The sequence below is a fragment of the Stegastes partitus genome, unplaced genomic scaffold, assembly GCF_000690725.1.
Source record: "Stegastes partitus isolate 25-593 unplaced genomic scaffold, Stegastes_partitus-1.0.2 Scaffold583, whole genome shotgun sequence".
Lineage (NCBI taxonomy): Eukaryota > Metazoa > Chordata > Actinopteri > Pomacentridae > Stegastes > Stegastes partitus.
The window spans coordinates 101,953-129,798 of NW_007578314.1; the positions used below are offsets into that span (position 1 = coordinate 101,953).

General features: G+C 43.0%; 3 protein-coding genes across 4 annotated transcripts in view; 2 read left to right on the forward strand and 1 right to left on the reverse strand.

Annotated features, from left to right (window-relative positions):
- Positions 1–1,084, forward strand: part of LOC103362558 (zinc finger protein AEBP2-like) — a 12,876-nt gene extending 11,792 nt beyond the window's left edge. The window contains exons 7-8 of the mRNA XM_008288940.1: positions 428–541; positions 627–1,084. Of these exons, the coding sequence (XP_008287162.1) occupies positions 428–541; positions 627–639 (127 nt within the window). The 3' untranslated portion in view covers positions 640–1,084. The remainder of the gene's footprint in view (positions 1–427; positions 542–626) is intronic.
- A 1,840-nt stretch (positions 1,085–2,924) lies between these two features.
- On the forward strand, positions 2,925–7,397 carry ndufa5 (NADH:ubiquinone oxidoreductase subunit A5). Its single transcript, XM_008288941.1, has 5 exons — positions 2,925–2,992; positions 5,128–5,172; positions 5,386–5,502; positions 5,581–5,646; positions 7,206–7,397. Exons 1-5 carry the CDS (start codon positions 2,972–2,974, stop codon positions 7,305–7,307), a joined length of 351 nt encoding a protein of 116 aa, XP_008287163.1. The 5' UTR covers positions 2,925–2,971; the 3' UTR covers positions 7,308–7,397.
- A 268-nt stretch (positions 7,398–7,665) lies between these two features.
- The window catches only part of cog5 (component of oligomeric golgi complex 5), a 58,313-nt gene continuing 38,132 nt past the window's right edge, over positions 7,666–27,846 (reverse strand). The window contains exons 11-22 of one of the 2 annotated variants that reach the window (XM_008288944.1): positions 27,294–27,375; positions 22,825–23,029; positions 20,561–20,722; positions 18,812–18,911; positions 18,515–18,625; positions 12,380–12,442; positions 11,680–11,783; positions 10,283–10,520; positions 10,093–10,169; positions 9,159–9,285; positions 8,848–8,927; positions 7,666–8,100 (exon numbers count right to left, since the gene is read on the reverse strand). In XM_008288944.1, the coding sequence (XP_008287166.1) occupies positions 7,992–8,100; positions 8,848–8,927; positions 9,159–9,285; positions 10,093–10,169; positions 10,283–10,520; positions 11,680–11,783; positions 12,380–12,442; positions 18,515–18,625; positions 18,812–18,911; positions 20,561–20,722; positions 22,825–23,029; positions 27,294–27,375 (1,458 nt within the window). In that variant the 3' untranslated portion in view covers positions 7,666–7,991. Of the gene's footprint in view, positions 8,101–8,843; positions 8,928–9,158; positions 9,286–10,092; positions 10,170–10,282; positions 10,521–11,679; positions 11,784–12,379; positions 12,443–18,514; positions 18,626–18,811; positions 18,912–20,560; positions 20,723–22,824; positions 23,030–27,293; positions 27,376–27,846 lie in introns of those variants that run through there. The other variant, XM_008288945.1, reaches the window with a different exon arrangement.

Sequence of the window (27,846 nt, forward strand, 5' to 3'; positions counted from 1 at the left end):
CAGCTGTGTTAAATCCAGTACATGTGAGCACAGGGAGAAGCAATCAGGTGCATCGGGCCTCCTGTGTGATTTCTCTTCACATACTTGTGCATTGTGCCGTGCTGCTGGGGTCGGCCACTTTGTGTTCAATGCTCACTTGAGGTCCTCCCAGACTTCTGAAGCCTTGAATCTTTGGACACATTAACACTGAATGAAGTCAGGCTTTGTTTTGCCTAAAGCTGTAGTGCTGACTGGAGCCAAAAGTGACTGACGTAATGATGCAACAATTACATGATGATACAGAAGAAAAACGTGATGTAATGACTCCAAGTTAAAAAGACATGCTGATGAAAAGTTCTGCATTTTAAATGTTCACATGATCCTGTGTGCCCACTAATCACAGCAGCACCGTGTCACTGAGTGTGAATGTGTCTTCTGTGTGTGTCAGACTGCCAGATGTGTGGGTGAACGAGGGCGACAGGCTGCAGCAGAAGACCAAGGTGGTTCATCTGTCCCAGCTGCCCACAGACACAGCTGTCCTGCTGGACCCCAACATCTACCGGTGGGTGTGTCCGTTTGGGGCAAAACTGCTTTTGAATAGAATAACACCAGAAGGAAATATGAGAATCTTTATTTTCCTCCCACAGGATGTTCTTCTGACCACCTCCCTGCCAGCTCCACTGTAGGAGGAGACCAGCTCCTTTTCCTTCTGTCTCCATCCCTACGGTCCTCCTCCCTCTTCCCGAGGGATGCTGGGAGTTTGGTAACCTGTGTGTCGTGGCTTTCTGAGGCCTCCAGTGTTTTCTCCTTTAGGTGCTAAGTTTACTGAGGATGTGTAGGAGAGATGTTGCTCGTTTTAGGTAACACAACTAGACTGAAAACTAACTGACAGCTGTAACTGTAGACTGTAGAGAGAAACGGTCTTTGTAAATACTTGAGATTTGTAATATATTTTTATACTTTGAATTTTTTACTGTACTGTAGATAGATGTCTTTTTTTCTGCCAAACATTTTTTACATAGATGTTTTAAAAATGGATAATATTTGTCAGTTGCATATAACTGGCACTGCTCTGGTCTGATGTCATTAAATTTTTCCAACATCCGTCTGCTCTGTAGTGTTGACCTGCCAGCCACAGCAGCACTCAGGTATGGAAATAAATAACGGGGAGGTACGTCAGACTGACATGGAAGAACAAAGCTCAGATGTTCACAGGCTCCGTGTTCGTCCATCACAGATATACTGTGGTCATGATGACTAACCTGCAGGAAAAGACTGTTTGAAATGGACCAAAGCATGAGCCTTAGAGGTCCTCGGTTACTTCATAGCAGCTGTGTAGGTGGCTGTGATCGTTCCCTGTGAAGTTCCAACATGACAGCAGAGGGAGCCATGCTGCTGCCACAGAAGGCCACATCGACAAAGCTTAAACAAATGTTTATTCTCATAGTTTAATCGTAGCAACTGGACTCAAGCAAGTCCAGTTGCTACGATTAAACTACAAGAATAACCATGACCTGGATGACTGGGAATCTTCACAGACATGAAGAAATGTCAGACTGTAAAAGACTACAACGTTCCTATGATTGTTCAGTCAACCCACATTCATTTCATTCTTCTCCCAGATGATTATAAAGTTACATTGAATTTACAGCACAGCCTTGTTTTAAACTCATATTTGGTGAGTTTGTGGTTATGAAGTGACTGCTAGTTAATGTGGTCTTTATGGGCTCCATTTTATTTAGTATTTCATTCTTGTTCTCTTGTCTGACAGTAGAAACAGGAAAACATGTAAATGAGAGCATCCCTATTAGACAGCGAGCTTGTGTGAGCACAGAGAGCAGGAGAAAAGCAAACAGATGGAAACACAGAACCCCTCACAGACCTTGTTTATTGGTTTAAAATGAGATTCCATCGTTCCATAATACCATTCAGCTTGACCATTTCCACAAAGCTCTGACCTGTGGGCTTTGGATCAAAGATAATGGGAACGTTTGCCAAGTTGGCCACATGACATGCTAACAGTAAGGATTGTCCTGTGGTAGTGACAGCTATCAAACAAACCGTTGTCCACACATGCTGTGAGTGCATTAGGACTCTTGCAGCCAACAGCAGGACATTTGGTTAACTTGGCTCATCGCTGATAAACCTGGTGGACTGAGCAGCTGCTCACTGAGGGTGCAGACGTGTACAACGTTTGAGCTGTTGGTTAGCAGTGGGAGCATTTAGAGAAATTCTCACTGGCTGGTAAAGCTGGGAGACTTTTCTTGTGGGGAATCCTGGATAATATGTTTATTTTATTTAACCAGGTTAAGATCCATTGAGAGCCAGGATCTCTTTTACCTGGCCAAGAAGGTAGCAGCACACCTCAAATTGCTATACATATACATATATATATCAAGATAATTAAAAAACCATTACAAAGAAAGAGATAAAATGTTCACATGTAAAATTACATGAGTTGATTAAATTTTACAAACCGAAATATACTAAAAAATAGTGCAAATTTTGGCATTTTAAAGTTAAAGTTGCACATAAATCACAAACATGAGCACTGACCCATTTTCTCACATTGCCTCTCATGCAGTCTTACGACGTGCTTCAGGTGCCATCAGGTCTCTGAGCAGCTCATGCAGCAGCAGCAGCATCAAGCTGGATGCTTTCTTCCCCAGATCAGTGCAGACATGTGGAACAGTCAAAAGAAAAACATCACTTGACCTCAAGGAACATGTTTCCACAGGAGCAGAAGTTGTCCTGTTCTTAATGTGTGTTTGCAGTTCAGGGTAATGTATTTATTTATTTAAAGAAATAAGAGAAAAAGAAAAATCATCCACGGCAACAATGCACAAACCCAGTATTGCAACTATAATTGCCAGAGTTTACAGTTCAGGGTTAAATTCATGGATGTCTGTGGTTAAAACAGTGTCGCGTCAGAAAACGTCGACGTCGTATTCAATTGCCGGAAGTTACGTCAGGGGCTTGTCCGCTGAGAAGAATGGCTGGGCTGCTGAAAAAGGTACGGCTAGAGGTCATGTTTCTGTTTAACTAATAGAAATTAAATAAAGGCGAAAGAAGACAGGGTCACCCGCGTTAACACTGCGCACAGCACCCTGTCCGTCGCTGTGTTTACGTGGTTGACTTCTGTTTGCATAGTTAGCAGTTGGAGCGAGACGCTGCGGTGTGTTAGCCGCTGCGCTAAGCTGTTTGCTAGCTCGGCTGTGTGAAGGCTACAGAGGGCGATACGGGGTTATTATTAAACTGTTTTTCGTATATTCATGATGCCCATGTGTTCGCCTGAATGGGTTCCAAATATGTGGCATTTATACCGTCTCAAATAAAATTTTACATTCCATATTTATGTTTTCATAATACACAGGTCAAATGCTAATGAAAATAATCGTTCGCTGTGCTTTGCTTAGGTTCTGATGGAGTACAGTGTCCAGAACCTGAGTGAATCTTATGTTTAACGCTTTAGTGTTTATTTCATGCCTTCTGTATATACGCATAGTGCATGAAGTCTGTTATATGTATGTTTACAGCAGATTGACATGTCTCTTTCTACTCTTCAACTTTTGGAGGCCACTGTTCATTTCAAGTACTTTTCCTGGAAATTGAAAGCAGCATAACTGACATAAGTGAGGAGGTCAGGCCCTGGTGTTCCTATATTTAGGCTTTACCAGCTCCTTCTTAGTAAACTACAATGGCTGGGTTAGGGTTAGGTTAGGATCTTATACTGTTTACCAACGTATCTGTCAGAAAAATAACAAAAGGAAAACAAGCCGCAGGTTCTCTGGTTTTGCCTTCAGTGTAATGTTGTGTTTTCCAGCCACTAGTAGCAGCCGAGAACATTTATATTTTCACATTTTCACTCTCTGAAAATTCAGAGGACATAAAGTCTATGATGAGGCGTTGGGAATGTGCTGTAGGAATGTACTGTTGTAAAAAGCTAAGTTCAGCTGGTCCTGAAAGAAACATTCAGTCATTCAAACAGCAGGACACGTGATCATATGTCTTCATGAACACCTGATGCTGGCACAGGCCGTCTTTATGATGACTAGATTTCTATTAAAAGGTTGTCTCTGTAACGGGTGCCCAATCTGCACGGTACTGCCACATGGACCTACTGTAGCTATGTGAAGAGTACTATAACTGATCCTATCTGTGATACATTACGGGTGCTCATCTTTCTACACTTTTGGTTTTCAGCACACAAGCTACAGATATTGGATTTTAACCCGCAGGCCTCAAGTTGCACAGAGGTCTGTCAAAAAAAATTACCCATGTCACAAACAAGGCCCCGAAAATTGTACATATTAATATTATTTTTCACTTTTAATTCTTGTTCTTGTTTTATCTACATCTGTCCTGATCATGAAAAAACAAACTCATCCTTCATTTTCAGGATTTTAACCCTTTAAATCCCAGTTCGTTTACATGATGCTAAATTATTATTTTTCTCCATAGTAAGTGGAATGTCCTTTATTTTATTATGACAGTCAAAAACATCAGAAGTGAAGAGAACAACAATGTCCTCATGGATGCATGACGGTTAAATACATACTTTATTCATAGATGGGTGATAATAATAACACAGCATCACCCTCTGGTGGTGGCATACATCACACTGTGTAGTCTTCTGGGTATTCACTGCTTTGAGAATGCTGCAGTCTATGACTGTATGGTCACGCTGCCACCTGCAGGTAGCAGCAGACGTACAGGTATTTTTGAGGTGAAAGTAGTTTTTTTGATTGGACTGTAATGATTCAAGATTTTTCCATTCAGACTGTGAGATTTTCAAAAAATGGTTTAGCTGAGTGTAGCAGGTTTATGAAGGCCACAAGAGAAGCCCCAGTCTGTGTTTCTTATGTATTAGCATTAAATCCGGCCATGAAGGATGTTTGAACCGTCCGGTCATCAGGGGACATTGTTTTCTCAAGTTGTGCTTCTGTCTCAAATCAAAAAGTCGCCTTTGGAAACATTGTGATAAAGTTAATTAACTCAGCAGACAAACTGCTGGTTAGTTCTGTGACTGGTGGCACAAACTGGGGCTGTCGTGTGAGGCACTAAGGAAGCGTGTTGGTTCAAGATGTCTGTCTGTGACTCTGATGGGTGCTGGGTGGGTAATTGGTGTCTCCTGCTCTTCTCTTGCAGACCACCGGCCTGGTCGGCCTGGCAGTGTCCAACAATCCCCACGAGGTGAGCAGCTGACTGTGAACGCACCACACAGCTCCCCCCACTCGTCCCTCTGCTGGGCTGGGTGTCTCACAGAGTCCAGGCACACCTCAGACTCCATGCTTAACACATTTAACACAGTTTACCAAAGCTAAGCACCACAACGTTGCTGTGGTCCTTGTTTACCACTCTGAGGGGATTTAGTAATGAACTACGTCACTCTGCTCTCCCCGACAGCGTCTGAGGATACTCTACACAAAGATCCTTGACTCACTGCAAACTATACCGCAGGACGCTGCCTACAGGAAGTACACAGAGCAGCTGGTCAATGAGAGGTTCAACCACGTTAAAGCAGTGAGTATGTGAGCGGCTGTAAGATGAATTTTCTTCTGAAATGGAAGATGTTTGCTAAAGGTGCTTCTGTCATCACAGGAGCCAGATGTTGAGAAGCTGGAGAAGAAAATAAACTGCGGTCAGATTGAAGAAGTCATTCTCCAGGTGGGTCACCAGTGTGAATTAACCTCTAAACCATAAAACATGATGGGCTGGTTTTTAGATTTTTTTAGTTTCCATAATGACAACACTTTTGAGAGCCAGAAACTGTAAATCATCATATTTTCAACTTCTGCTGGTCCTGGAACTACTTATGTGTTACTTTTGGTTTCATTTGGAGAAACAACAAAGTGTAATCTAGAAATTGACGTTCCTTTAAAATTGTTTTATTTTAAATGTCCAATATAAACATTTCCCAAAAGTCACCAGACACAAATGTTGGGACTTTGCCCTGACTTGAAGTTCATCAGGTTCATGAAGTAAAAAACTCAGTTGGGCTCAGTATTGGTTGTGCTGACTGACCAAATGAATTCAGTGCTAAGGGTAACACTTCTGGTTTTTCTAATTGGAATACTGCAAATTAGTGCTGTTTGGGTTTACTGGAAAAATGAGTGAAACAACTGTGACGTCAGTTGATCAGTGTTGGTCAACGTCCTCCTACAGGCCCGTTTATGATGGTACACATGAGTTATGTATGTGTTTGAGGTCTTCCATGGTTCCATGACCTGACATGGATCTGTAGACAACCTACTTGAACTTGATTTTAAAAAAGAAAGACGAGGCTCCAAGTCACAGCCATTGTGGTTTAAATGTATCACTTGATTAGACATGATGGTACTCAGGTCCATTCAGATGTGGACACACTGACACACAGACCCGAGCCTTAATCCAGCTCAGGACCGGAGTCCAATCTTGAACTGAGTGGCTCTTTGAACAAACCTGGACCGAGCTGAAATCAACACAGATTTATTTGGATTAAAGGCATGACAGCTTTCAAGTACTACTCAATATGTTGTTTACGCCAATAACACACTGCCCCCTTATGGAGCAGACAGGCTGATCTGGTAGTCATCCTGTTTCAGTCTGTTTGGGTTATAACCAAATATGCGAGTGCCGTTCATCAAAGTGAGTCACCACGCTAACTGGGTAGCCGCCACCTGTAGCAGCATGTATGACAGGAAACCTTCAGAAATCAGTGCTTTCACTTCGCTACACATGTGAGAACAGTGACACTGGTGTCATGTTAGGAGGCCGTTAGCTGAGCATAAAGAGAGGAAACAGGGGGAGGGCTCACCTGGCTTTGTATGAACACAAATGTACAACTCACAGGTCATGACCAATCATGAGCAGACGCTGCAGTGACTTGCTGCTTTGAGGGCGACCAGTGGAAGCGCTGCGTAGAAGCACTCCATTAAATATTGTGAGGAGACAGCTGAACACGATACTCCCACTAAGACCACAAGTACTGTTTGTGTATGATGTGGTATTTGTAGCTGTATCGATGAGTTGTGAACAGAGCCGGTCTACTTCCAGTCCCTCTGCTCAGCTAATGGCCTCCCAGCTTCTTAATGCACAAGAGTGAGATCAATGCTCTTGTCTGACCTCAACTACAAAGTGGGAGGATTTCCCAAAATGTCCAACGACTTCTTTGCAGCGTGACATGTGACCTGGCTTCAATGTGTAATAATGAAACCAGAGTGACGGTGACTGTGTCCTGTGTGCAGGCCGAGTACGAGCTGCGCCTGTCCAGGAAGATGTCTGAATGGAAACCATGGGAGCCGCTGATCGAGGAGCCTCCTGCCAATCAGTGGAAGTGGCCCATCTGAATATACCTGTTTGTAGTGTTCATGCTGTCTGTGTGTGAGATCCATACCTCTGCTTCTGCTGAAGTAATATATTAAAGTGTTGAAAACAAACCTCCAGGAGTCACTGATGAGTTGGGCCCGCTAGCTAGAGTTCTACACCTCAATATGAAGAAGCTGAATCCTGACCTTTCAGCTATAGATCAAATAGAAACGACTATGATCCGTTCTTTAAGATAAAACCCCGACAGTTATTCCTGATTCAGCTAGAAGTGTTTGACCAGTGATTTGGATCCAGCTTTTTACAGACATACGTGTACAACCCAGTGGCGTGAAGCTTTCCAGACGTGGTTCCAGCTGTGAAACTTCTGTTACATTTATGTTCGTTTATCATTGACAAGTTTATTCCCATATTCCGTTTTGGTCACAAGATAAATAGAAAATCAAAACCCCATGTATCCCTACACACCAGAGTCACTTGATTCAGTCAGACATGTAAAAGGAAGAAATATCAGGTGAACATTTTAGCTGATGTCCAGTTGCTATAAACGGTTGGATGATCCAGAGGAGGTGTTGTGTATTGTGCATAGAGCTGGACCTTCTGACAGCGTCTTCTCTCCACATGCTCTGCTGCTGCCCAACACAGTAGTTCTCTGTCCAGACACTGTCCCACCTACAGCCATGTCCTCTTCATGCGCTCACGTCCTCTCACCCGTTGGTGGCTCTCTGTAACAGCTGGAGCATGATGGGATAGATGGGAGCAAACTCCTTCCCTTGCCGAGCCCTGACTGACTGCACATAGGCCTCCAGAGCGCCCCTTAGAGTAGAACACATGAAAAGTCAGTACAAAAGAAGACAACTATAGACAGACAAATGTTTGATGCTGGTCGTGGTGCTGCGGTGCTTTCAAAGATGCAGGAGTTTTTAAAATTCAACATCTACTAGCAACAGTGGATCAAACCTGAAAATGACACGTGCACAAGACAGCTGATGTAAGACAAGACAAGATATGACTTTAATAATCCTGAAGGACATTCTTAAACCCTCATGCACCCATGAGAACAGCTGTCTTTTTCATCATTCTGGCTGTGTTGATGCATTTCAAAGTGTATCAGGTGTTTATTTTGGAGGGAAATTGGACCCTAAAAGGATACACTCGCCCTTAAAGACAAAAGCGTAACTTAGAACCTATTAAAATTGCCATTCCCCCGACGTTACATCATGAAATCACGCATTCTATGCTGCTAGGCGTTCGTTCTGTACTGATCTGCTGCCCGCAAGAAAGAAAACCAGTTTGTAAACTACGCTCAGAAACGGGAAAGTGAAAAACACCTGGCAACAAGTCAGAGGTCAGACTATCAACAGGCAACACCCAGGTCACCACTAGAGGCTGATCATTCCCCACCATCACAGTCACATGGAGATGAATGAACAAAGTGGTCCTGCTTGTGTCCGTGCTGATAGAATGGTTTCTTTGTGATGGCGTTCCTACGTAGAGCTCACATAGACGGCCATGCGTACCAGCACCATCGCTCCAAAGAAGAAGATGAAATACACAACTTACCTGATGAGGGTGAGCTTGTCTCTCTCAGAGGGATGATCGTCCAGCCACTGGGAGTACCGGGCGATGGACCACTCTGCTCGCTGTGGAGGGAAAAACTTCTTTAGCTGATCCACACTCTCAAAGCCAACTGCTGTCTCTTGTAGACTTTAATTCATCAACAAACCCTACATCACTCATGTTAACAGGCTACAGTGTTGTATTGGAGGAATTACTAAGCATCCAGTTGTGAATACTGTGCAAAGTATCACTAACAAGACCAGTGTGTGTCTGTGTGTTTGTGTGTGTGTGTGTGTGTGTGTGTGTGTACAGGCCTGGTGAGGTGACTTGAGCTCAGATGGGGCTCTGGTGAAGAGGAAGTGCAGCAGGGTGCTGTAGGGGATCAGGTCGCCTACAGCTGGACTGCTGGCGATCAGCTCACTGGTCTGAAACAGCAGCGGCCTGAAACACAGAGCACACAGCATCCTGTGTTTAGATTGGATCCCTTCTTTCCAGGCAGCCACTGGTTTATGGAAATCAACTTCCTGTAACACAACACCTGAGTATCTGTCAATATAATTACAACCACCCCAATAAAATGGAAAAACACACACAAAATAAAACCATGAATATAGCAAAGCTCGTCCTTATGGGAACAGCTGACAGAGTGAACCCTGGACAGGAACACAGTCTGTAGTATTTCAAATTGAAAGTTTTAGTTCAAAGAATGTGAACTCTATTCACCTACAGCGTATTGGGAAAGGGCTATAAATTTGAGAGACATATCTTAAAACCTGGACACACACCAAGACCATTTGATTGGCTCGATACCAGAACTGAAAAGTGTTTTACTGGCCCTCAGTGCTGAGCACAGCCACCACACTGAGCTACCAGGTTTATTAGAAGAAGGCTATCTTGATGAGAGTACCATCTACACTGCAGCAGCTCTTGCAAAAAGTTAACTTGTCTGATGTCAGAACAGACCGTGACGGGTGACCAGTCCTGAAAACAGCCACAAACAAACACTTAGTCGCTGCTAGTTGACCATGACTCAGCTCTGAGTGATTCCCAGTCAGAAGGCTTCACCGAGCCACACAGCATGTGCAAAACTCTCCTGCAGTAGTGCGAACACTGTTTGATTTCAGTTGGTTTTAATGTTTCTTTATATAAATGTTGATAAAAACCACCCTCCCTCCTTTCAAAGGTAAATTGAAGTGTACGATATGATGGTGGTGAGAGCTGATCTTTATGTTCGACGAGTGAACGCACCTGAAGGAGCGCAGCATCCTGTACGGCTTCCCCAAATCAGACACTCTCCTGCACAGGGGACCCACCGCCATCTCCATCTGACACACACAAGAACACAGTATGAGCATACAAACAGACTGGTGAAGCCGTGACGTCAATACTGATGACAAGAGATGGACAGAGCATCCACCCAGGAGGCGCTCTCTCTTACCTGGGCAAAGTCAGCGGCCAGTCTCATCTTGCCGCCCTCTCCTAGCGGGCGCAGGATGCTGGCATGGCGGATGAACAGCTCAATGGCTCTCTGGGCGATGGACTCGGTGCTCTCGTAGATGAAGTCCACGCACTGGAAGTGTCTGAAGTAGTCGACCATCACTCTGGAGATGAAACCCTGCAGCTCCTTCATGTACAGAGAGCACGGAACGTCTGGCTTATCAGGGCTGGACAGAGGCCTGCAACACAAACACACGATTACATTACACTGAAGAAAAGCCCACATTATAACTGTGGTGTGGCATTTACTGAAGATCCATCCATCATCTATACACCGCTTAATCCTCACTAGGGTCATGGGGGGCTGGAGTCTATCCCAGCTGACTCAGGGTGAAGGCAGGTTCACCTGGACAGGTAACCAGTCTATCACAGGGCTACACTTAGAGACAGACAACCAAGCACACTCACATTCACACCTACTTACAATCACCAATCACCAATTAACCTCAACATGTTTCTGGACTGTGGGAGGAAGCCGGAGAACCCGGAGAGAACCCACGCTGCATGAGGAGAACATGGAGACTCCACGCAGAAAGATCCTCACCGGGACACGAACCAGCGACCAACGGTGCTAACCACTGAGCCACCTTGCAGCTCCATTTACTGAAGATGTCCGTGTTAATGCTACACACTTAGACTGTGGCAGAAATAATCAGAATGAGCTTAATATAAACCATGTGTGACTTTTACAGGATCATTCTGGATTTTTAAAGTCTGGCTTATCTAACAATAATGTGGTTGATGATGCTGACTTTGCACCCTCCACCTCTGCTGTAGAGATTCATGAAACACACAAAACAGCATGAGAACAGACCTCCTGGCAGTTTTCCAAAAAGCAGGATTTTTAACCAAATTTGATATTAAAAGCCTCGAACTGCCTTTTTTTTCACCAAGTAAGAAGCTCCCGTTCTGTTTTGCTGACTGACGTCTAAACACAATCAGCCACACAAGAGGTTTGTCTAAATAACAACATCTAAAACTGGGAAAACCTGAATATAGAGTAAGCGCCAAAATTATTAAAAAAAAAAAAAAAAAAAAAAAAGAGATGTCCTGAATCCTAACAATGCTTCGTGGCATATATAACTCATTAACAACAAAACAAGAATAATACATGAAAAGGAATAAATAAATAAATAAAGTTCATAAAGAAAGAAAATAAGCGAGAGGTCAATAGAGGGCAAAGCACGACAGCATTTAGTGTTACAGACGAATACCAGCCCTGATCCTGAGGAAGCTTTTCTGCATGGATTATCTGACATGGAACTACACTCACAAACGCATCATTCTGGTGATTTTTACACACTGGTGTAAAAAGGCCTTGGACAGAAAACTACTGACCCTGAGAAGTCTTCTTGGTGCAGCGTGATGATGATGGCCTCTATGGAGTCTTTCACCGACTGGAGGAGAGGCTGCACTGCGCTGCTCATCAGGGCCTGCACCGCCTGAATGGGAAAACAGACAAATGTGAGTCCTGTGATGTGCAACTGTCTCACAAATGGAGAGTGGACACAACGTGAAAGATTATAGCGGCAGCATCAAAATGCTGAGAAGACCAAAATATTTCATGCAAGACAAAAAAAAACAACATTTCTCAAATAAAATGTCGAGCATTACGGTCAATAAACAAGAGTCACATTTCAATTTTTTAAACTGTTCAAACCAACAAATCCAGAAAAAGTGTTAAAGACATTAAGATCTAAAGAAGCATTGACACTAAAATCAACCATGTGCCTAAATTAATGCAAACAAATGATGCATGAATGTGTAACATATATGGACACTTAATAAAATGCTCCTCTAAGATTTGAATCAAATCAAGGTCCTTGTTTTCTAATTTACAGTTTGGGTGAAGGAATCATCCTCATATACCTACGAGTTTGTTACCCATCGCTATGTTTAGGCAGCTGTGTCTTTTCATGTGTGATCTTTGCATCAAATAGTATTCATGATGAATACAAAAACTGAAGCACAAAACATAGCTGGCGGACATTAAACGTACAAATGATGAAAGAAAGAAAAAGATTGTTTGCTTTGTTACCTCAAAAGAAGAAGAAAGGGCTTCTGCTGTAGCCGGCGGACCTGAACCCAAACCTGAAATAATCTGCAAACACAGAAGACAGGAGGGTTAGCAGAGGAGACAGAAACGTCCCGGTTACACATGAAATGCTACTCAGACCACTTTACGACTAATTATAAACCAATATGGACTATTTTCAACCAAATAATAATAATAATACATTTTCTTTGTATGGCGCTTTTCAAAAACTCAGAGACGCTTCACAGGATAAAAGAACAACAAAAGCAACTAATACAGAAGTAGAGTAAACAAAAACACAAGCAAGCAGATAAAAACAACACAAGATGTCGATTTGAAGGTTTAAGTGAGAGAAGCAGTTGAGTTTTTAGTTTTGGATTTGAAGGTTACTGGGTCTGTGGTGTCACGGATGTGTTGTGGGTCCAGAGGGTGGGGGTGGCGACAGAGAAGACCCTATCCCCCCCTGGTTTGGTGCTTGGTCTGGGAACGACCAGGAGGTTGGCATGAGCGGAGCAGAGGGTACATGAAGGGGTGTAGGGGTGGAGCATGTCTCTGGGGTAAGAGGGGGCCTGGTTATGGAGCGCTGTATGGGTGAGTAGGAGGATTTAAATGCGGTATGGGATGGGAAACCAGTGATGGTTTTGAAGGACAGGGGTGATGTGGTCTCGGGAGCGGGTGTGGGTGAGGAGGCGGGCGGCAGAGTTTTGGATGTACTGTAGTCTATTGAGGAGGTTGGTGGTGGTACCAAAGAGGATGCTGTTACAGCAGTCAATGTGTGATGTGATGAAGGCGTGGATGAGGGAGGGAGAGAGGGGCGGAGGCAGGCGGAGGCGGGCGGTGTTTTTTAGGTGATGGAAGCTGTTTTTGTGACAGAATAGACGTGTTGGGTGAAGATGAGTTTAGTGTCGAAAATGACGCCGAGGTTTCGGCAGTGGGGCGAAGGTGACCGGGAGGAGGTATCGAATGAATGATGGACATCTTTAACTGTAGAGGTGAGCGAAAACAATAAGGACAATAAGGCAAGAGTTGAGAAAGTCGAGAAAATATCGACCCAATTCTGGTTCAAGACTTTGCATTTGGGTAAAAGACTGCACTGTTGTGTTTATGTCTTTATTAATTTGCGAGTGACATAGTGCTCAGAAGAAAATGGACAGAAAACGTACACGTGCCTTTTTACCATTCTCTTGGTTTTATTGTGAAAAAGTGTGATTTTCATAATCAGCTTGTCCCACAGTTTTGCACAGAAGTGACAAAAGGCTGCCTTTCTCCACACTTTGTTAACTGTCAGTGCATTTAATGCTGCAGAGCTCCTCGACTCAACTCAACGAAGAGACAGTCACCCACACATGGAGGTTCTAAACCTCTTAGAGCTGTGCGAACAGGAAATACAATGTTCAAATCAATAAAGTTGTGAGAACAGGCACAAAGACAAGAGACAGGAGGTGAGATCTCGTCACACATCCAAAGTGTAACACTACAAACTATGTCACACATTTCAGCTGCACAGAGGACGGCTACATCCTGCTGGGAAACCTGAACCTGTTTAATATGAACTCTTATCGTGTTTTATGGTTGTTATACACTTGAGGGTGTAAAATAAAACACATTTGCTTCTGCTACTGTGCAAGTTTCCCCACAACAAGATGGCAGCATGACAAGCCAGGCACAGTGTTATGAACCACACAGAGACAACAGTCTTCCAGTCTGAACTGTATGTCGCCCTGCCCCATCAGTGCTTCCTGCCTCCAGGTGAACCATTCAACAGTTAAGAGTTGCTTCTGCAAACTCTAAAACCAAATGTTCTGCTGTTGGAGTCTTTATGAACTTCCAGCATCTGAGGAACTGAACACGTGTTTTTTATGGCAACGTCCTACAGCAATATGAAAACCGTGGGTGTTAGCATGTAGTGTGGCGACTGTGGCTAATGTTACGTCTATCTGTGATCGTATGGCCACAGGTCAGAGCTCCGTGTTCGCTGTCACACTAAAGGACATTCAGAAATGGTGGACTCTTTGTATTTCAACACAGTACGTGTGATGAGTATAAAACAGTGACTGGATGGCAGCCCGTTAACACGACGTGGTCATCAGCAGCACCTCAGAGCCATTTCAAAACTGCAGCTCCGCTCCACCAACATACAGATTTTATCACCACAACATCACCTGACAAACACACAAGTTAAAAACTATGTTGTGAATTCAGCTCATTCTCATGTCAGCTGACCGCTCAGAGAGACAGTAGGTCTGGTCTCACACTCCTTCATGTATGTTCTAACCTTAAAAGGAAAGACTCTGAGGAAGCTCTTTAACTGCCTGTACAGTCTTTCTTTTTTATTATTAGGATTATACTGATAGAGGGCAGATCTGAAACAGGTCTGAAGTTGTTAAGAAAGAATCATTCAAGATATTTCCGTCTAATACTAAATAGCACAAAAACATCCTGCACTATATATATCCATGCTTGTTTTCCCGTCTACCGTCAGCGCTCTACAGTCTCCAGCCCTCCTCTCGCCTGCCTGCAATAAATTCTCACTCTGTTTTCACACAGTAAAATTTAAAGTCTTTCAGTTAAATATTTAATGCAGGAGAAATCTGTTTTTTATGCTATTAATCAGCTGGGCTGCTGTGCCAGGACACGCCATACATCTTTAATGGAGGAGGCTAAGAGAACACACTGCAGCCTGACTCCTTTCATCCCTCTTTAATTTCCTCTTTCCTCCCTCTTATGTACGCGTGTGTTTGTGTGTCCGTTCGACAGCTCTATGCATTAGAAAGTTGACACTCTAATCACACACACACACACACACACACACACACACACACACAGAGGTAGAAAATTGCATGTGCCTTTATGTGAGCCATATGAAGTGGACAGCATTAGGAAGCTAAATTTGGTTTAGTAATAAGGCAATTGTGTTTAATTTAACAAAAACTTAGCCAGTTAGGACATTAGTCATTTCCCACTGTGCTCTACAAGCCTTAATGCAGCTTGTGCAAACAATGAGTCATTTTAAAACACTAAATAAAGCTCGCACTGTAGTAGGCAAGAATAATAAAATAGTAAACGGTCCACCCTCGTATGCTCTAAATAGTGTTCTTCTACCTTTGTGGCACTCAAAGCACTTTACAACGTGTTTCTCATTCAACCATTCGCACACCAGCGGCGACAGAGCTGCCACGCAAGGTGATGCTGTCAAGTTCCAAACTGCTCACTCACACTTTGTGTCCCTGTTTTTTTTTTTTTTTTTTTTCACTCACACTTTGTGTCCCTGTTTTTTTTTTTTTTTTTTTAAACTTAGTGAATTGTTGAAGTCCTGGATCCCTTTTTTTTTTTTTTTTTTTTAAACTTAGTGAATTGTTGAAGTCCTGGATCCCTGTGTGACACAACATCACCAAACCTCACGTAAGCTGCCAGCTTTACACCAGGAAGGATTGCGCAACACTTCCAGCAAGGCACAAGTCTGAAGTAAAAGCCAACGTGAGAATGGATTAATAAACCAAAGGAACAGATTAATAAACCATGGGAACATTTTACTAAACCCGCTGTGCAGATCGGCCCTCCTTGACGTGTTGATTTAACCGCTTTACCAGATCCCGCCAGAGCAGGACGTGAACCAGGAGGAGGCTGTGATCGCTCAGGAGACAAACTACGGCTTTGTCCATTTTTAATATTTTTAACCAACCAATTTTTTGCATGGTCTACATATTTTGATCTTTAACCCTCTGAAACCCAAAACACACCAGTGGGTTTGAAATGCAAGCATTCTTTTTAAAAGAATCCTTAAATTATAACATTCATCAGTCAGACGCTGTAAAAAGAGGAAGAGTCATCATTTTGTCACTGACGTCGCACAATAATCCTGTGTGGTTCGGTCGCATAAACTACCAGAGTCTAAGCTTAAAGTTGCACTATTTTATCTACGATTTGATATGTCTCATTAAAAAAAATCTGCAAAAATAACCTGTTTGCACCAGATACTGTAAAAAAATAAAAAAATAAAAAATTAATAAAATGTGTGCGTCTCAGTGCAGCCAAGAAGAGTGAATCAGCTGCGACCAACACTCGTGACAGAACTTCAGGACCTTTCAGCTGAATTCCAGGTTGTTTTTACATAAAGCAGAGAGGAGACAGAAACTGTAACCATCCATCCATCCATCCATCCATCATCTATACACCGCTTAATCCTCTCTAGGGTCGTGGGGGGCTGGAGCCTATCCCAGCTGACTCAGGGTGAAGGCAGGTTCACCTGGACAGGTAACCAGTCTATCACAGGGCTACACTTAGAGACAGACAACCAAGCACACTCACATTCACACCTACAGACAATTTAGAATCTCCAATTAACCTTAATGAAGCCGGAGAACCTGGAGAGAACCCACTCTGCATGGGGAGAACATGGAGACTCCACGCAGAAAGATTCCGGTTCCCCCACCGGGACGCGAACCGGCGACCTTCTTGCTGTGAGGCAACAGTGCTACCAACTGCACCCACCTTGCAGCAAACTGTAACTGGACAACAGTATATAGAGCAACTTTGTTCCCAGTGTTGGTAACCTGTGGGCACAGTGCTGTACATGAGTGGATGAAAGCTCCGTGCACTCACAATGGCTATTGGTTGAGACTGTTTCATTTAAAGCTGTGTTAGATTATATTATGTTACAGTGGAGGAAACAGTTGATTAACCAGTTATTTGGTATTTACAGTATTTACATGTTCTCACCAGTAGAACACCAGGACCAGGGTTTATCAACATGAAGGAATTCTGTGGAATCCCTCAAACAGGTTGTAGCCAGTGTAGCGTCACCTGTTAGAGTTAACATTGTGACATTTTTGTTTATCAAATGATCTGAAACAAGTGGGGAATACATAGAGTAACACAGACTCGTTGCCTGTACTGTACACTGACCGATCGTGCTTGCTGTTTTCTACCACCGTGCACCAAAGAGCCACTCTGAGCTCAGGAAAACCCTGACGACTGACCAAAACGTACCGTTACATTCCACCTCATTACTGGAGAACAGCAGTGACATCGCTGTCTGAGGACCAGGAGCTAAATATCATGCTGCCACTGAGGCTTTCTAAAAAAACAGCTGTAAGGTCTATTAATGTTACAACACTTGACAAAAACGACAAAGGCATCGCTTTGATAGCTGAAACCGGCAATGTCATTTATTTCATGTTTGAAGAGCCAAACTGGTAAGATGAGCTGCCAGAGGCTTGGGTTGACAGCGTGATCAAACCGAATTAGCTCTGGAATGCTAACAACAAGATCATTTAGGCTGTGAAATGGAGGTATGGTAATGTTTATGGAGGTGGTATTCAGTAAGTGTGCCGGGAATCTGAACACAGATGAGCCAGAACATTGTGACCACCTGCGTCTGTGTGCTGTTGGGTGCAGCTGAGGCCCACTGTGGCCTGGACTCTACAAGATCTCTGACGCTGCCCCATGGTGTCTGGTACCAAGACATAAGTAGCAGGTTTGGAGTCACCACATTTTAGATTTGTTCCATCCTTCAACACCCTGTCTCTGTTTCATGGTTCGTCCTTCCATGGACCACCGCTGACCTCCAGGGCCTCACATGCCACACCGTTCGATCGGTCTGGTCATAACCATGTAGCCCCTGTCAAAGTGGCTCAGGTCTTTACACCAGGACATTTCTTCCACATCTAACGCGTTGAAACACACATCCCAATATTAAAAACTGTCTTTATTAGAAGCTCAAGCTAAATTTAAAAGCAAGAGCCAAAGAAGAGCCCCTGAGTGGATTATTTATTTTAACAATTGACGGATGTCGTGACGATCAAAATAATCATTAGTTGCAGCCCCAGACTAGAGGAAGCGATTCCTGGACAGGCACTGTTGTTGTGAGATGATCGGCATCATTGGCTTCAGGTGTGAGCTCACTGGTGTACGTTGAGCAGCGATCCTTTCTCAAGATTGAATTGAATATTTCATCCAGACAAGCCTGAACAAAACCTACAATAGTTACAGTGACTCTTTGCAGTAAATGAGGACATCACGCTATCACACTGCCACAGCAACATCTCCCTGTGCGTGTAATTTATGACATTGTGAGTGGATTCTTGATCTAAATTTGTTGGTGTACTTGTTCAGCAGACAGACAATAGTTACTCCTACCTTAGCGACAGCTTGCTGCAGACGGTAGAGGGAGTTGACCACAGCAACGTTCCTCCTCTGGCCCTCTGTCAGCGGACCAATCACCTGACTGGCATCACCTTGAGTACACAACTGCAGACAGAGGGAGGAGGGATTAATTGATGGATTGTAAATGTGAACTGGACGGAGACTTATGGAAAGGTAGAGTGTACAGTATATAGACACAATAGAATCGTGTATTTTTTAAGATTGCTGATCCCCAATTTAACATTTTGATCTGTTCATTTGTGGTATGGATACACTGGGGGCTGCACACACCAGCTGTTCAGACTTGACACAGAAGAGTTGGACGGTCTTGGCAGCATTCTTAGCGACAGCCAGAGAGAGGTTTGGATCCACCGATGCTACATTCAGCTCACTGCAAAATAAAACACATCAAATCAGTCACAACAGTACAGGCTCATCATCAAATGCAACCTGTAGACAACAGCACACACCATGTTTTTATCATCCAGAAGTCTGCTCACATGGTTTTCACATATAAATGTGAGTCTCTGTAAGTTGGAAAGAGAATGATGTGTTCGTATTTAATACTAATTATTGTATATTTAAACTACCCTTAAACAAAAACATCTACAGATACGCACCAGCTCACTTGTTTCAGATTTGTTCAGTTCATTAATTTGTAACTGACGGAAAAAAAACATATTTTCCCAGTGAAGCAACACAAGTTTTTTAATAGCACCAAGTGTTTCCAACACGCTGTCTTTGGCATCACAGTGCAATTATCTTGGTTTGACATTTGTTAGCGGGTGCTGGAAAGTGCAGCTATTTTAGTGAGATCCAAAATTAGTTAACAAACTCAGCCGGGGTTGATATTTCAACTGGGAATACGGAGGAGAAGCAAAAGCTCCAGCAGTAATTGGATGTCTGTCACTTCTGTATACATACAATACAAGTTGGCACTAAGCTGTCAAATCTACGAGACCCTTCCCCTTTAAGACACGACTGTCACATACACTGAAATGCAAACGCTTCAGTAAATTGCGTTCATTCAACATGTGATTTAAATGTTAGTTAAGATTGAACTGAAGAGACAGAAACACATCACAACACTCCTGTGATATGTTAATCATATTTTTCCACACAGCTTTCCAGCACTTTTCTTTTAATAGCATCATCTTTTTGCATCTGGCTCTCCTGGATGATTGAACAGCGGCTGACTTGGCCGTAGCGCCACCTGCTGTTCATCTCAACCGCAAATACAACTGTGTGCATCAATTCATCTTTCTTTTGTTGACTTTTCTAGAAATGTGGTCAACTGATTTGATCCCTGGCATATTTACCGTTAATGTAATTATCGTGACTGTCGTTCTAACTTCGCATTTTCCGCCTCTGTCGTAGCAATTCAAGTAAACGAGGAGTTGCACTAAACAGCGTACGTTGAGTCAACCAGCCTGAGGTAAACGCAACCTTCCAACAAAAACATATTTACATAAATTGTTTTAGATGTTTGTTGGTTGTTGACTCAGAAGTTAACCGCCTGGAACAGCCATTGTGGTACATTAGGGATCTCCCATATTACAAATACTAACGAGATTCTTTCTGATGCAAATTAGGACAAACTGACTGAAAATGAGGTGGGCTGCTTATTATCATATATTTTAGGTTATCATATACGGGTTGCATGAAAGGAATCCAGAAGAATTTTTGATTTTGCATGGAGTGTAATGAATTTCATAGAAGGCTGTCGGAATAAAACACATTTTGTTGTACTTTTCTTTGGCATTCGTTCCACCTTAAAGCTCACCAAGACCACGAACTTTCACCTGGTGGATTATACCAGCAGTTTATAAAAACCTTACATTCTAATATTTCCATGAATGTGTAAATTAATAATATTGTTCAATAAACACTTGACTGACCTAAAGCATTTCTTTAAAATAAATGAACAGCCTTTAAACATGTCAGCAGACTGTCAAGTAAAAAGAATGAGTGTGGAATGATATTTGCCACCTCCAGTGGGTCTTCGCTGTGAGGCAGCCAGCTGGCATGCGCTGTACTTGCCTACTGATGGTCTTGATGATGCTGTCCAGCTCGTCACTGGACGGTGGGTTGCGACCCCCCATGGGAAACACGAGGTTGATAGGATCAAACAGGCGAGAGAGGGACTTGGAGAGGTAAGCGGCCTCATACGGCTGCAGAGAGTCTTTCAGCGCCTTCTCTGGGCTACAGATGCACAAAGAGAGAGAGAGATATACACAATCAAAGCCAGATTGATGTGCTCACAGGTAAGAGATGCTGAACGGTCACCGTTTACAGTAAGGCAACCTTTACAACTGCAGCATTTCCAATCTATAAAGACGCTATGATACCCACAATCTCTTCTCTGTCTAACGTAGACACATAATATCCTCTAATTGTCTACCATATTTGTGCTGACATTTATTAATGGAGCACTTAAACTGCAGACATGAATAGAAGCAAAATGTCACCGTGTCTCTTCCCACCACTATTCAATGCAGACATTCTACAATAGACCATGTTTGTGTGTGTGTGTGTGTGTGTGTTTAATAATGACTATGCACTGTGACGTCGGACAAGGAGAGGAAGCAGAAAGTGTTTTAACAGTCGAGCTGTCAGGTCACATGTCTTGGCGTTTCCATCAGCATTTGATGAGACAGAGGTGTGAATATTTTATTATGCGGTTTTTCCTTCAGCCAGCAGACAGACTGACAGGTGTGTACAGAAACTGCACGACTAAGCATCTGCACACATTCTCCTTTCATTACCGCACATGCAAGAAAGAACATTGTTCCTGTCATGTCTTCACTCCCTCTCCATCCACCTGTTACATCATTCCTTTGTTCCTCAGCCAGTCACTCCTCTCTGCTGCTGCACTCCTTTATTTAACTGTTCTCCCTCCTACCTTCTTCTCATGTCTCTGTAACTACAGACGCACCAATCCCATTTGTTCTCTCAAATGCGATACAAATTCTAATAACCAAACTTAATGAAGTGTCTGCTGATTCTGAGAATCAATCAGGCGCAAGTGGTCGTACACCAACCATCACAGTTAGATGACTGTAAAACCTTCATAAACGAGCTACAAGTTTAAGACTGAGGAACAGGACTCAATGTAATTGTCTGGCTAATATTCTTGACAAGTGTATTGGAGCAATGCGTCCTTATCTCCCTATCTTCTACTCTCCCGGCTGCTGCTGGTGTCTCAGAGTCACCCAGTAGGAAGGGAAATTCTTGGGCATCTTCCTTTAGTAGCTAGTGATATAATACCTTACTCCAGTGTAATAAAACGTCCCTAAAATTACAATGAAAGGATCAAAGTAAAGCAGCTCTAAAGTGTTTATTTCTTATCACATGTGTAGATGTTGTCTTCTGCTGTGCTACTCTGCTAATTTTTTGTGACATTTCAAGGACCTCTGTTGTCCTCCTTGTGGCCCATTAAAGGGTTGATAAGTGAGTCGTTTTCTTGATTTTCGAGATTGTGCCGTTTTAAGTCAGGAAACTGAAAATGCAGCAAACTGCAACTGAAATCAAGTGATTTAACTTCATCTGGTCATGAACATCCACATTCCTGAAAGTTTTATTGACGACACTTCATCTAAATCATCACATAGATGTTTGCTTAAAAAATATCCCCGTACCAACGTTCCTGCGTTGACCCTGTGATGCAGAACAGGATTTGGGGTTAACACTGTAACTTGAGGCTTCGCTCTGGATTTCTGGTACGATGAAGGTGGCTTACATTGTACTGGGGTACATCGCCATGGTAACTTATGCTGCACGTCTAACCTGCTCTCGTTATGATCCAGATAACAGATTAGCACTTACAAAAGCACTACTGACTGACCAAGCCGCTGTCCTGATAAATGTCATGAGCATTCCCTGAAGATCCCGTGGAGCTGGGAGTTTTTGTTCTTCTTGTGACAAACGTATGAAGTTGTTCACACATACATGTACGATACAGGACACACCATCACTCTGCTTAGCGCTGTGACATGAGTCCATCCAGCTACAGCTAGGTCATTGACATTAAATGTGTTTTGACTTTATAAATGCACAAATCGCCAACCTGGAAGAATCACTCATGACCAAAACCAGTATTTGAAGTTGAGCATGCCGTTTCAGGTGTAACTGGACTTGCTTTCTTATGACTGAACTTGTAACTCAGGTGTGACTGCAAACAAACAAAACATAAATATGCTCCAAGATAAACTTTTTTTTTACCCTGATTCATGCTAAATAAAACAAACCATCAGTATAATCACGTCCTAAAGCAACTCTGTATTGCTGTATTTGAGTGGGCTCACTTGTAGTCCTGTTTGCCATGTGTGAACAAGTCCGGGTTGTCCGTCTCTGTAGCAGTGATGTCCAGAGATGCGTCCATGCCTCCGCTGCTGGTTAAGGCCCCCTGCAGACTGGCGCTGTACTGCTGCAGGCGGCGCCACAGCTCGTTGTACAGTCGCAGCAGTTTAGGATACTCCCCTTCAAACGCCTGCTTCAGGAAACAGGAGGCTAGAAAGGGGAAAAAACAGACAAAGGTAATAAAAAAAAAAACAATATGTATGTATTTCCTTAATAATACCCATTTCAGGCATTACAGATTAGTGTAGTCTGCGGGTGCACCACCAGGTGGAGTCTCTCACTGCTTCATGCTGTAGTGACCAGAGGGTGTCAGTCACCTGGACTACAGACAGGGACGTGTTGGCAAGCAAAGGGCGCTGTGGGGCTTTAGCTAGCAATGGACACCATGACAAAGATGTCTGTGATACTTAATGACCTCCAACTACAGCCCATGTGTTTATGAGAAGCTGGACTCTACCAGGACAACATTCCTGTATCCACTATGTAATTCAGCCGTGTCTGTTGTGTAGAACAGCAATACCAACACAGGACAAACATCCACTGAGTCCAATTTGTAACATCAGTTGATTAAATACTGATTGATAGTGCTGCATTTATTAAGAAAATTACTTAAATTTGCATCCCCAGCATCCTGCCACATATTGTGCTCTCCCTTTACGACGCAACAAACAAAGCATGAGGCTTGGGTTTGTACCTAAAATGCCTTAATCAGCCCCAGTCCTGATCTGTGAGGTCAGGGCATCCTTACTTTTTATTTCTCTGAACAGAGTTAATTAAACAGCTCATAAACAATAATGAATGATAGGGCCCTGGTTGCATTTCCAAACAGTTTCTTTGCTTTTTTTCAGCGTGAAATAAGGGAATCAGGATCAGTCTCAAAGGAGGAGTTAGGTGCTGAAACCGTAGCAGTTAAAAGTATTATACTAAAAGCAAATCTTTTGCCTCTCTCATGTCTGACTGTTGTGGGGTGGACAAAATACGAGGAATACTTTAAATGTAATGCAGTCAGCTGCACCGCCACGGCAACAAAAACAAAAGCTTCATTAAAGTAGAATTTGTGTCAGAACTGTTGTGTTGCATTACATTTCACAGGTGTCCCTAATAAATTCAGTCAGGGCCGGTTTGGCTCTGATTTGTTGACAAAAGGAGCAACGTAGGATATTATCGGCAACGACTAAAAATAGCAAAGGGGGAAGAACAAGGGAGGAATGGGAACAGAGGACAATCAGTAATATGGAGGCTTATACAAACATGCCTCTATATTACTCGCGTGTTAACAAACACATCACCCTTTCCTATTTATTTCTGTTCTGGAATATCTTCACACACAGAGCATGACAGAAACTGCAGGTTTTCAGGAAAGTGTGAGGTTGAAGCCAAGTATGTTAGCAAGCAGCCAAATCCGCCTCTCCTGTTCTCACTCTCTTATTCCTTGTAATCAGACAACTCTCTCCTGAAACGCCTCCATGTGATCTGTGAGTGAGTGTGACTAGAGAGATGTGATTGTCTTCTATTTCTCTGTGTACTACTCTTCGTACAATTCACTCATACAGCCACTGTTCATTTATTTATTTTCGTTGAAGAATGGGGGGCATTTCATTTGTTGCTTTATTTGAGCAATGACTGCAGAAAGCCGTGGCTGAACCGGCGAAACAAAGGAGGGATGATTAGGGACGCGAACAACAATCAGCTGCAAATTGTTCAATTCAAGCACTTAGCTTTAAAAACATCTCCACGTCTCACTGATGCCTGTGTGCTACAGTCACTCACCTCACTGACTTATCATAGGAATGAACACACCCAGCCTCTTTCACATGAACCTGGCTTCATATCAGCACCAGAAAGGAAAAGATGTCACAATGCAAAGTTTCCTTTTACCAAACTGTTCACACGCGAGCATTTATTGGAAAGGTGGTAAAACCACCAACAACGTTTTTGGCAGCGCATGCTGTTAAAACTGAAAAACATGATCTCTGTATTCGTCCGGGCCTTTCAGTTTTGGAGTAGGACACAAAAATATTTACCGATTTCTAATTTTGAAATATTATTTTGCTGTTTCTAGTTTGTTCTAGATATTCATCAATTTGCGTCAATGATATTTGGTTTTAGCTCTCATGATATATTTTGTCATTACCTATATGGATTTAAAAGTATTTTTTCTTTTTTTTACTTTTTTAATAAAACAAGTCACGATAATAAATAACAGTATGTTTACAACATAAAAATAGTTTGGATGTAGAAATGATGGGTGGTCTGGTCACCATTTAACTTCATTCACAGACGTACAATCTAATGCTGGTTAAAAGTATTTAATCCAAGCAAGACTTTTCCAAGTATAATAATAACAATAATCGATCAGATTTATACCACGCTTTCTAACTCAAGGAGTAACTCAAAGTGCATACACTGTCCATTATTCATTCACACACATTCATCCCGGTGATGGTAGCTACGATTGTAGCCACAGCTGCCCACACTACAGTGATGAAATGTTGGGGAGATATTGCTGCAAGGTGGCTCAGTGGTTCGCACCGTTGCCTTGCAGCAAGAAGGTTGCCGGTTCACATCCCAGTGAGGACACCCAGGATCCTTCTGCATGTTCTCCCCGTGCAGCGTGGGTTCTCTCCGGGTTCTCCGGCCTTCTCCCACAGTCCAGAAACATGCTGAGGTTAATTGGTGATTGTAAATTGTCCGTAGGTGTGAATGTGAGTGTGCTTGGTTGTCTGTCTCTAAGTGTAGCCCTGTGATAGACTGGTTACCTGTCCAGGTGAACCTGCCTTCACCCTGAGTCAGCTGGGATAGGCTCCAGCCCCCCATGACCCTAGTGAGGATTAAGCGGTGTAGATAATGGATGGATTGATATTGGTATATGAAAAAAAGTTGGCTGTAGGCAGCATCCCAAATGTTTTTGGACTAAATCAGGAGTGTCCAATCCTGGTCCTCGAGGGCCACAATCCTGCATGTTTTAGATGTTTCCTTCTTCCAACACATCTGATTCAAATGATCAGGATCGTCATGAGGCTTCTGCAGAGCTTGATGATGAGCTGATCATTTGAATCAGGTGTGTTGGAAGAGAGAAACGTCTAAAACAGGGGTGTCGAACTGTGGTCCTCGAGGGCCGCAATCCTGCATGTTTTAGATGTTTCCCTTCTTCCAACACACCTGATTCATATGATCAGCTCATCATCAAGCTCTGCAGAAGTCTGATAACGATCCTGATCATTTGAATCAGGTGTGTTGGAAGAAGGACACATCTAAAACATGCAGGATTGCAGCCCTCGAGGACCGGATGTCGACACCCCTGATCTAAAACATGCAGGATTGTGGCCCTCGAGGACCAGGATTGCACACCCCTGGACTAAATTCTCCTTTCTAGAAGCTTCTGCTGTATGCTATGATGTGGTGTTCTTGTTTTGTTTTGTTTTGTCTTCTGTTTTTAATTATCGTGGTACCGTAATGCAATTGCAAGCAGTGACTTAATACGGGCCATGGCTGCACCACAGTCTAACATTGATTCAATGTGATGCTGCTGAGCTCTCTGATAGGTCCATGAAGAACAGGCTGTTTATTACTCACAGCCCCATTGATTTCCTGCTGCTAACTGAGCTCTTGTTACAGCCTGATTATGGATATTATGGCCAGCTAAATGAAGCCTCCCACTAAGTGTTTGTGCTGATGGTGGAGTAGCAGCAATCTACTGTCAGTCTGAGGAAGTCTTAAACATTCACAGATTCACCTCAAGTAGTTCAAATTTGCTTTGAATTAGCAGCTTAACAATTGAAGCTGTCAGAAGTCCCTTAAATTAGAAGTTTGAACCGAAGACAATGTTTGTTTGGTCTGGACCAAGGGTACAAAAATATACACGGCTGCATTTTAGCTTCCATCCACTTTGGCTTCACGCTAACCTAACAGAAACCAAATGAAGGACAGATCCCCACATCGTACAGACTGACGGTTTGCTCCTTGACTGGACTGCTCATCCTGCATGATAAGACAAACACACACGATAGGATACAGGCACAACAGACTGTAGTTTTAATGGCCTCTGACTGTTTACTTGATCTGGGAAAATCCCTGCACTTGTGCTGGTCCATACATGTGTTACCGCGGTTACCAAATGATTTTCATAAATTAAATATGCACATTACTTATACAGATCGATTAGAAGACTGCTTCCTGAACGGTTCAAACTCAACAGATGGGTTTATGTGCTTTGCAGCCAAACTGTTGACTTTAAGCTAAAATTACCCGACTACTATCAAAACACCTTGTGGATATAGAAAGCCAGAGTCTGTGAGAGTCTCCTTTTCATGTTGCCTCACTCTGGTTTGTCTGCATCCGTGTTAAACTGCACTAATCCAGTAAATGCACCAGGTTCATTTGAACAGAATAAAACAGCTTCGGTGTGTCTTACCTTCAGTCGCTCTGTGAAACTCATCACTCAGGGTGTTGGTCACATCAGTCCAGAAGGTATAGAGGATATCAGGCTGACCGTCCTGTCATAAGGGAGGTGAAAGAGAGGCACACAAATTATCTGATGTCCACACCGACCTTGTAACCAGCCCGAACTAGCCCATGAGATAATGACTTGATAAAATACATTTCACATCCTCACTTTCTCCCTGATTAGCCAGTCCTGTGTGTCTGACTGCATATTTAACTTTATAAAATCAAACGGTTTTGCTGATGATGGTCCAATGACCTAAATGTTGGTTTTTCTTTCATATTTTTCTAAGTTTTGGAAATCCAATAAACACATTTTCTCTCCACGTGTGGCCTTGTTATCAGTGTGATGGAACTGCTCATCCTACCTACAAGTACGTGATACTAGGGCTTATGGATCCAGCGTTAAAACAGAACAGACCAGTTAAATGTTCAGATGGAAATTCCCGCCGTAAAGCTTTAACAAGGTTGGACGTTCTCAACATTCGTCTGTGATGTGAAGACAAGTTTGTTTTTAAACCAAT

What these genes read in the sequence shown, in the direction of transcription:
- ndufa5 (XM_008288941.1), top strand. Translation starts at nt 2,972, where the DNA reads ATGGCTGGGCTGCTGAAAAAG. An exon ending in TGGCTGGGCTGCTGAAAAAG is followed by an intron (nt 2,993 to 5,127) that starts GTACGGCTAGAG and finishes CTTCTCTTGCAG; the next exon opens with ACCACCGGCCTGGTCGGCCT. An exon ending in TGTCCAACAATCCCCACGAG is followed by an intron (nt 5,173 to 5,385) that starts GTGAGCAGCTGA and finishes TCTCCCCGACAG; the next exon opens with CGTCTGAGGATACTCTACAC.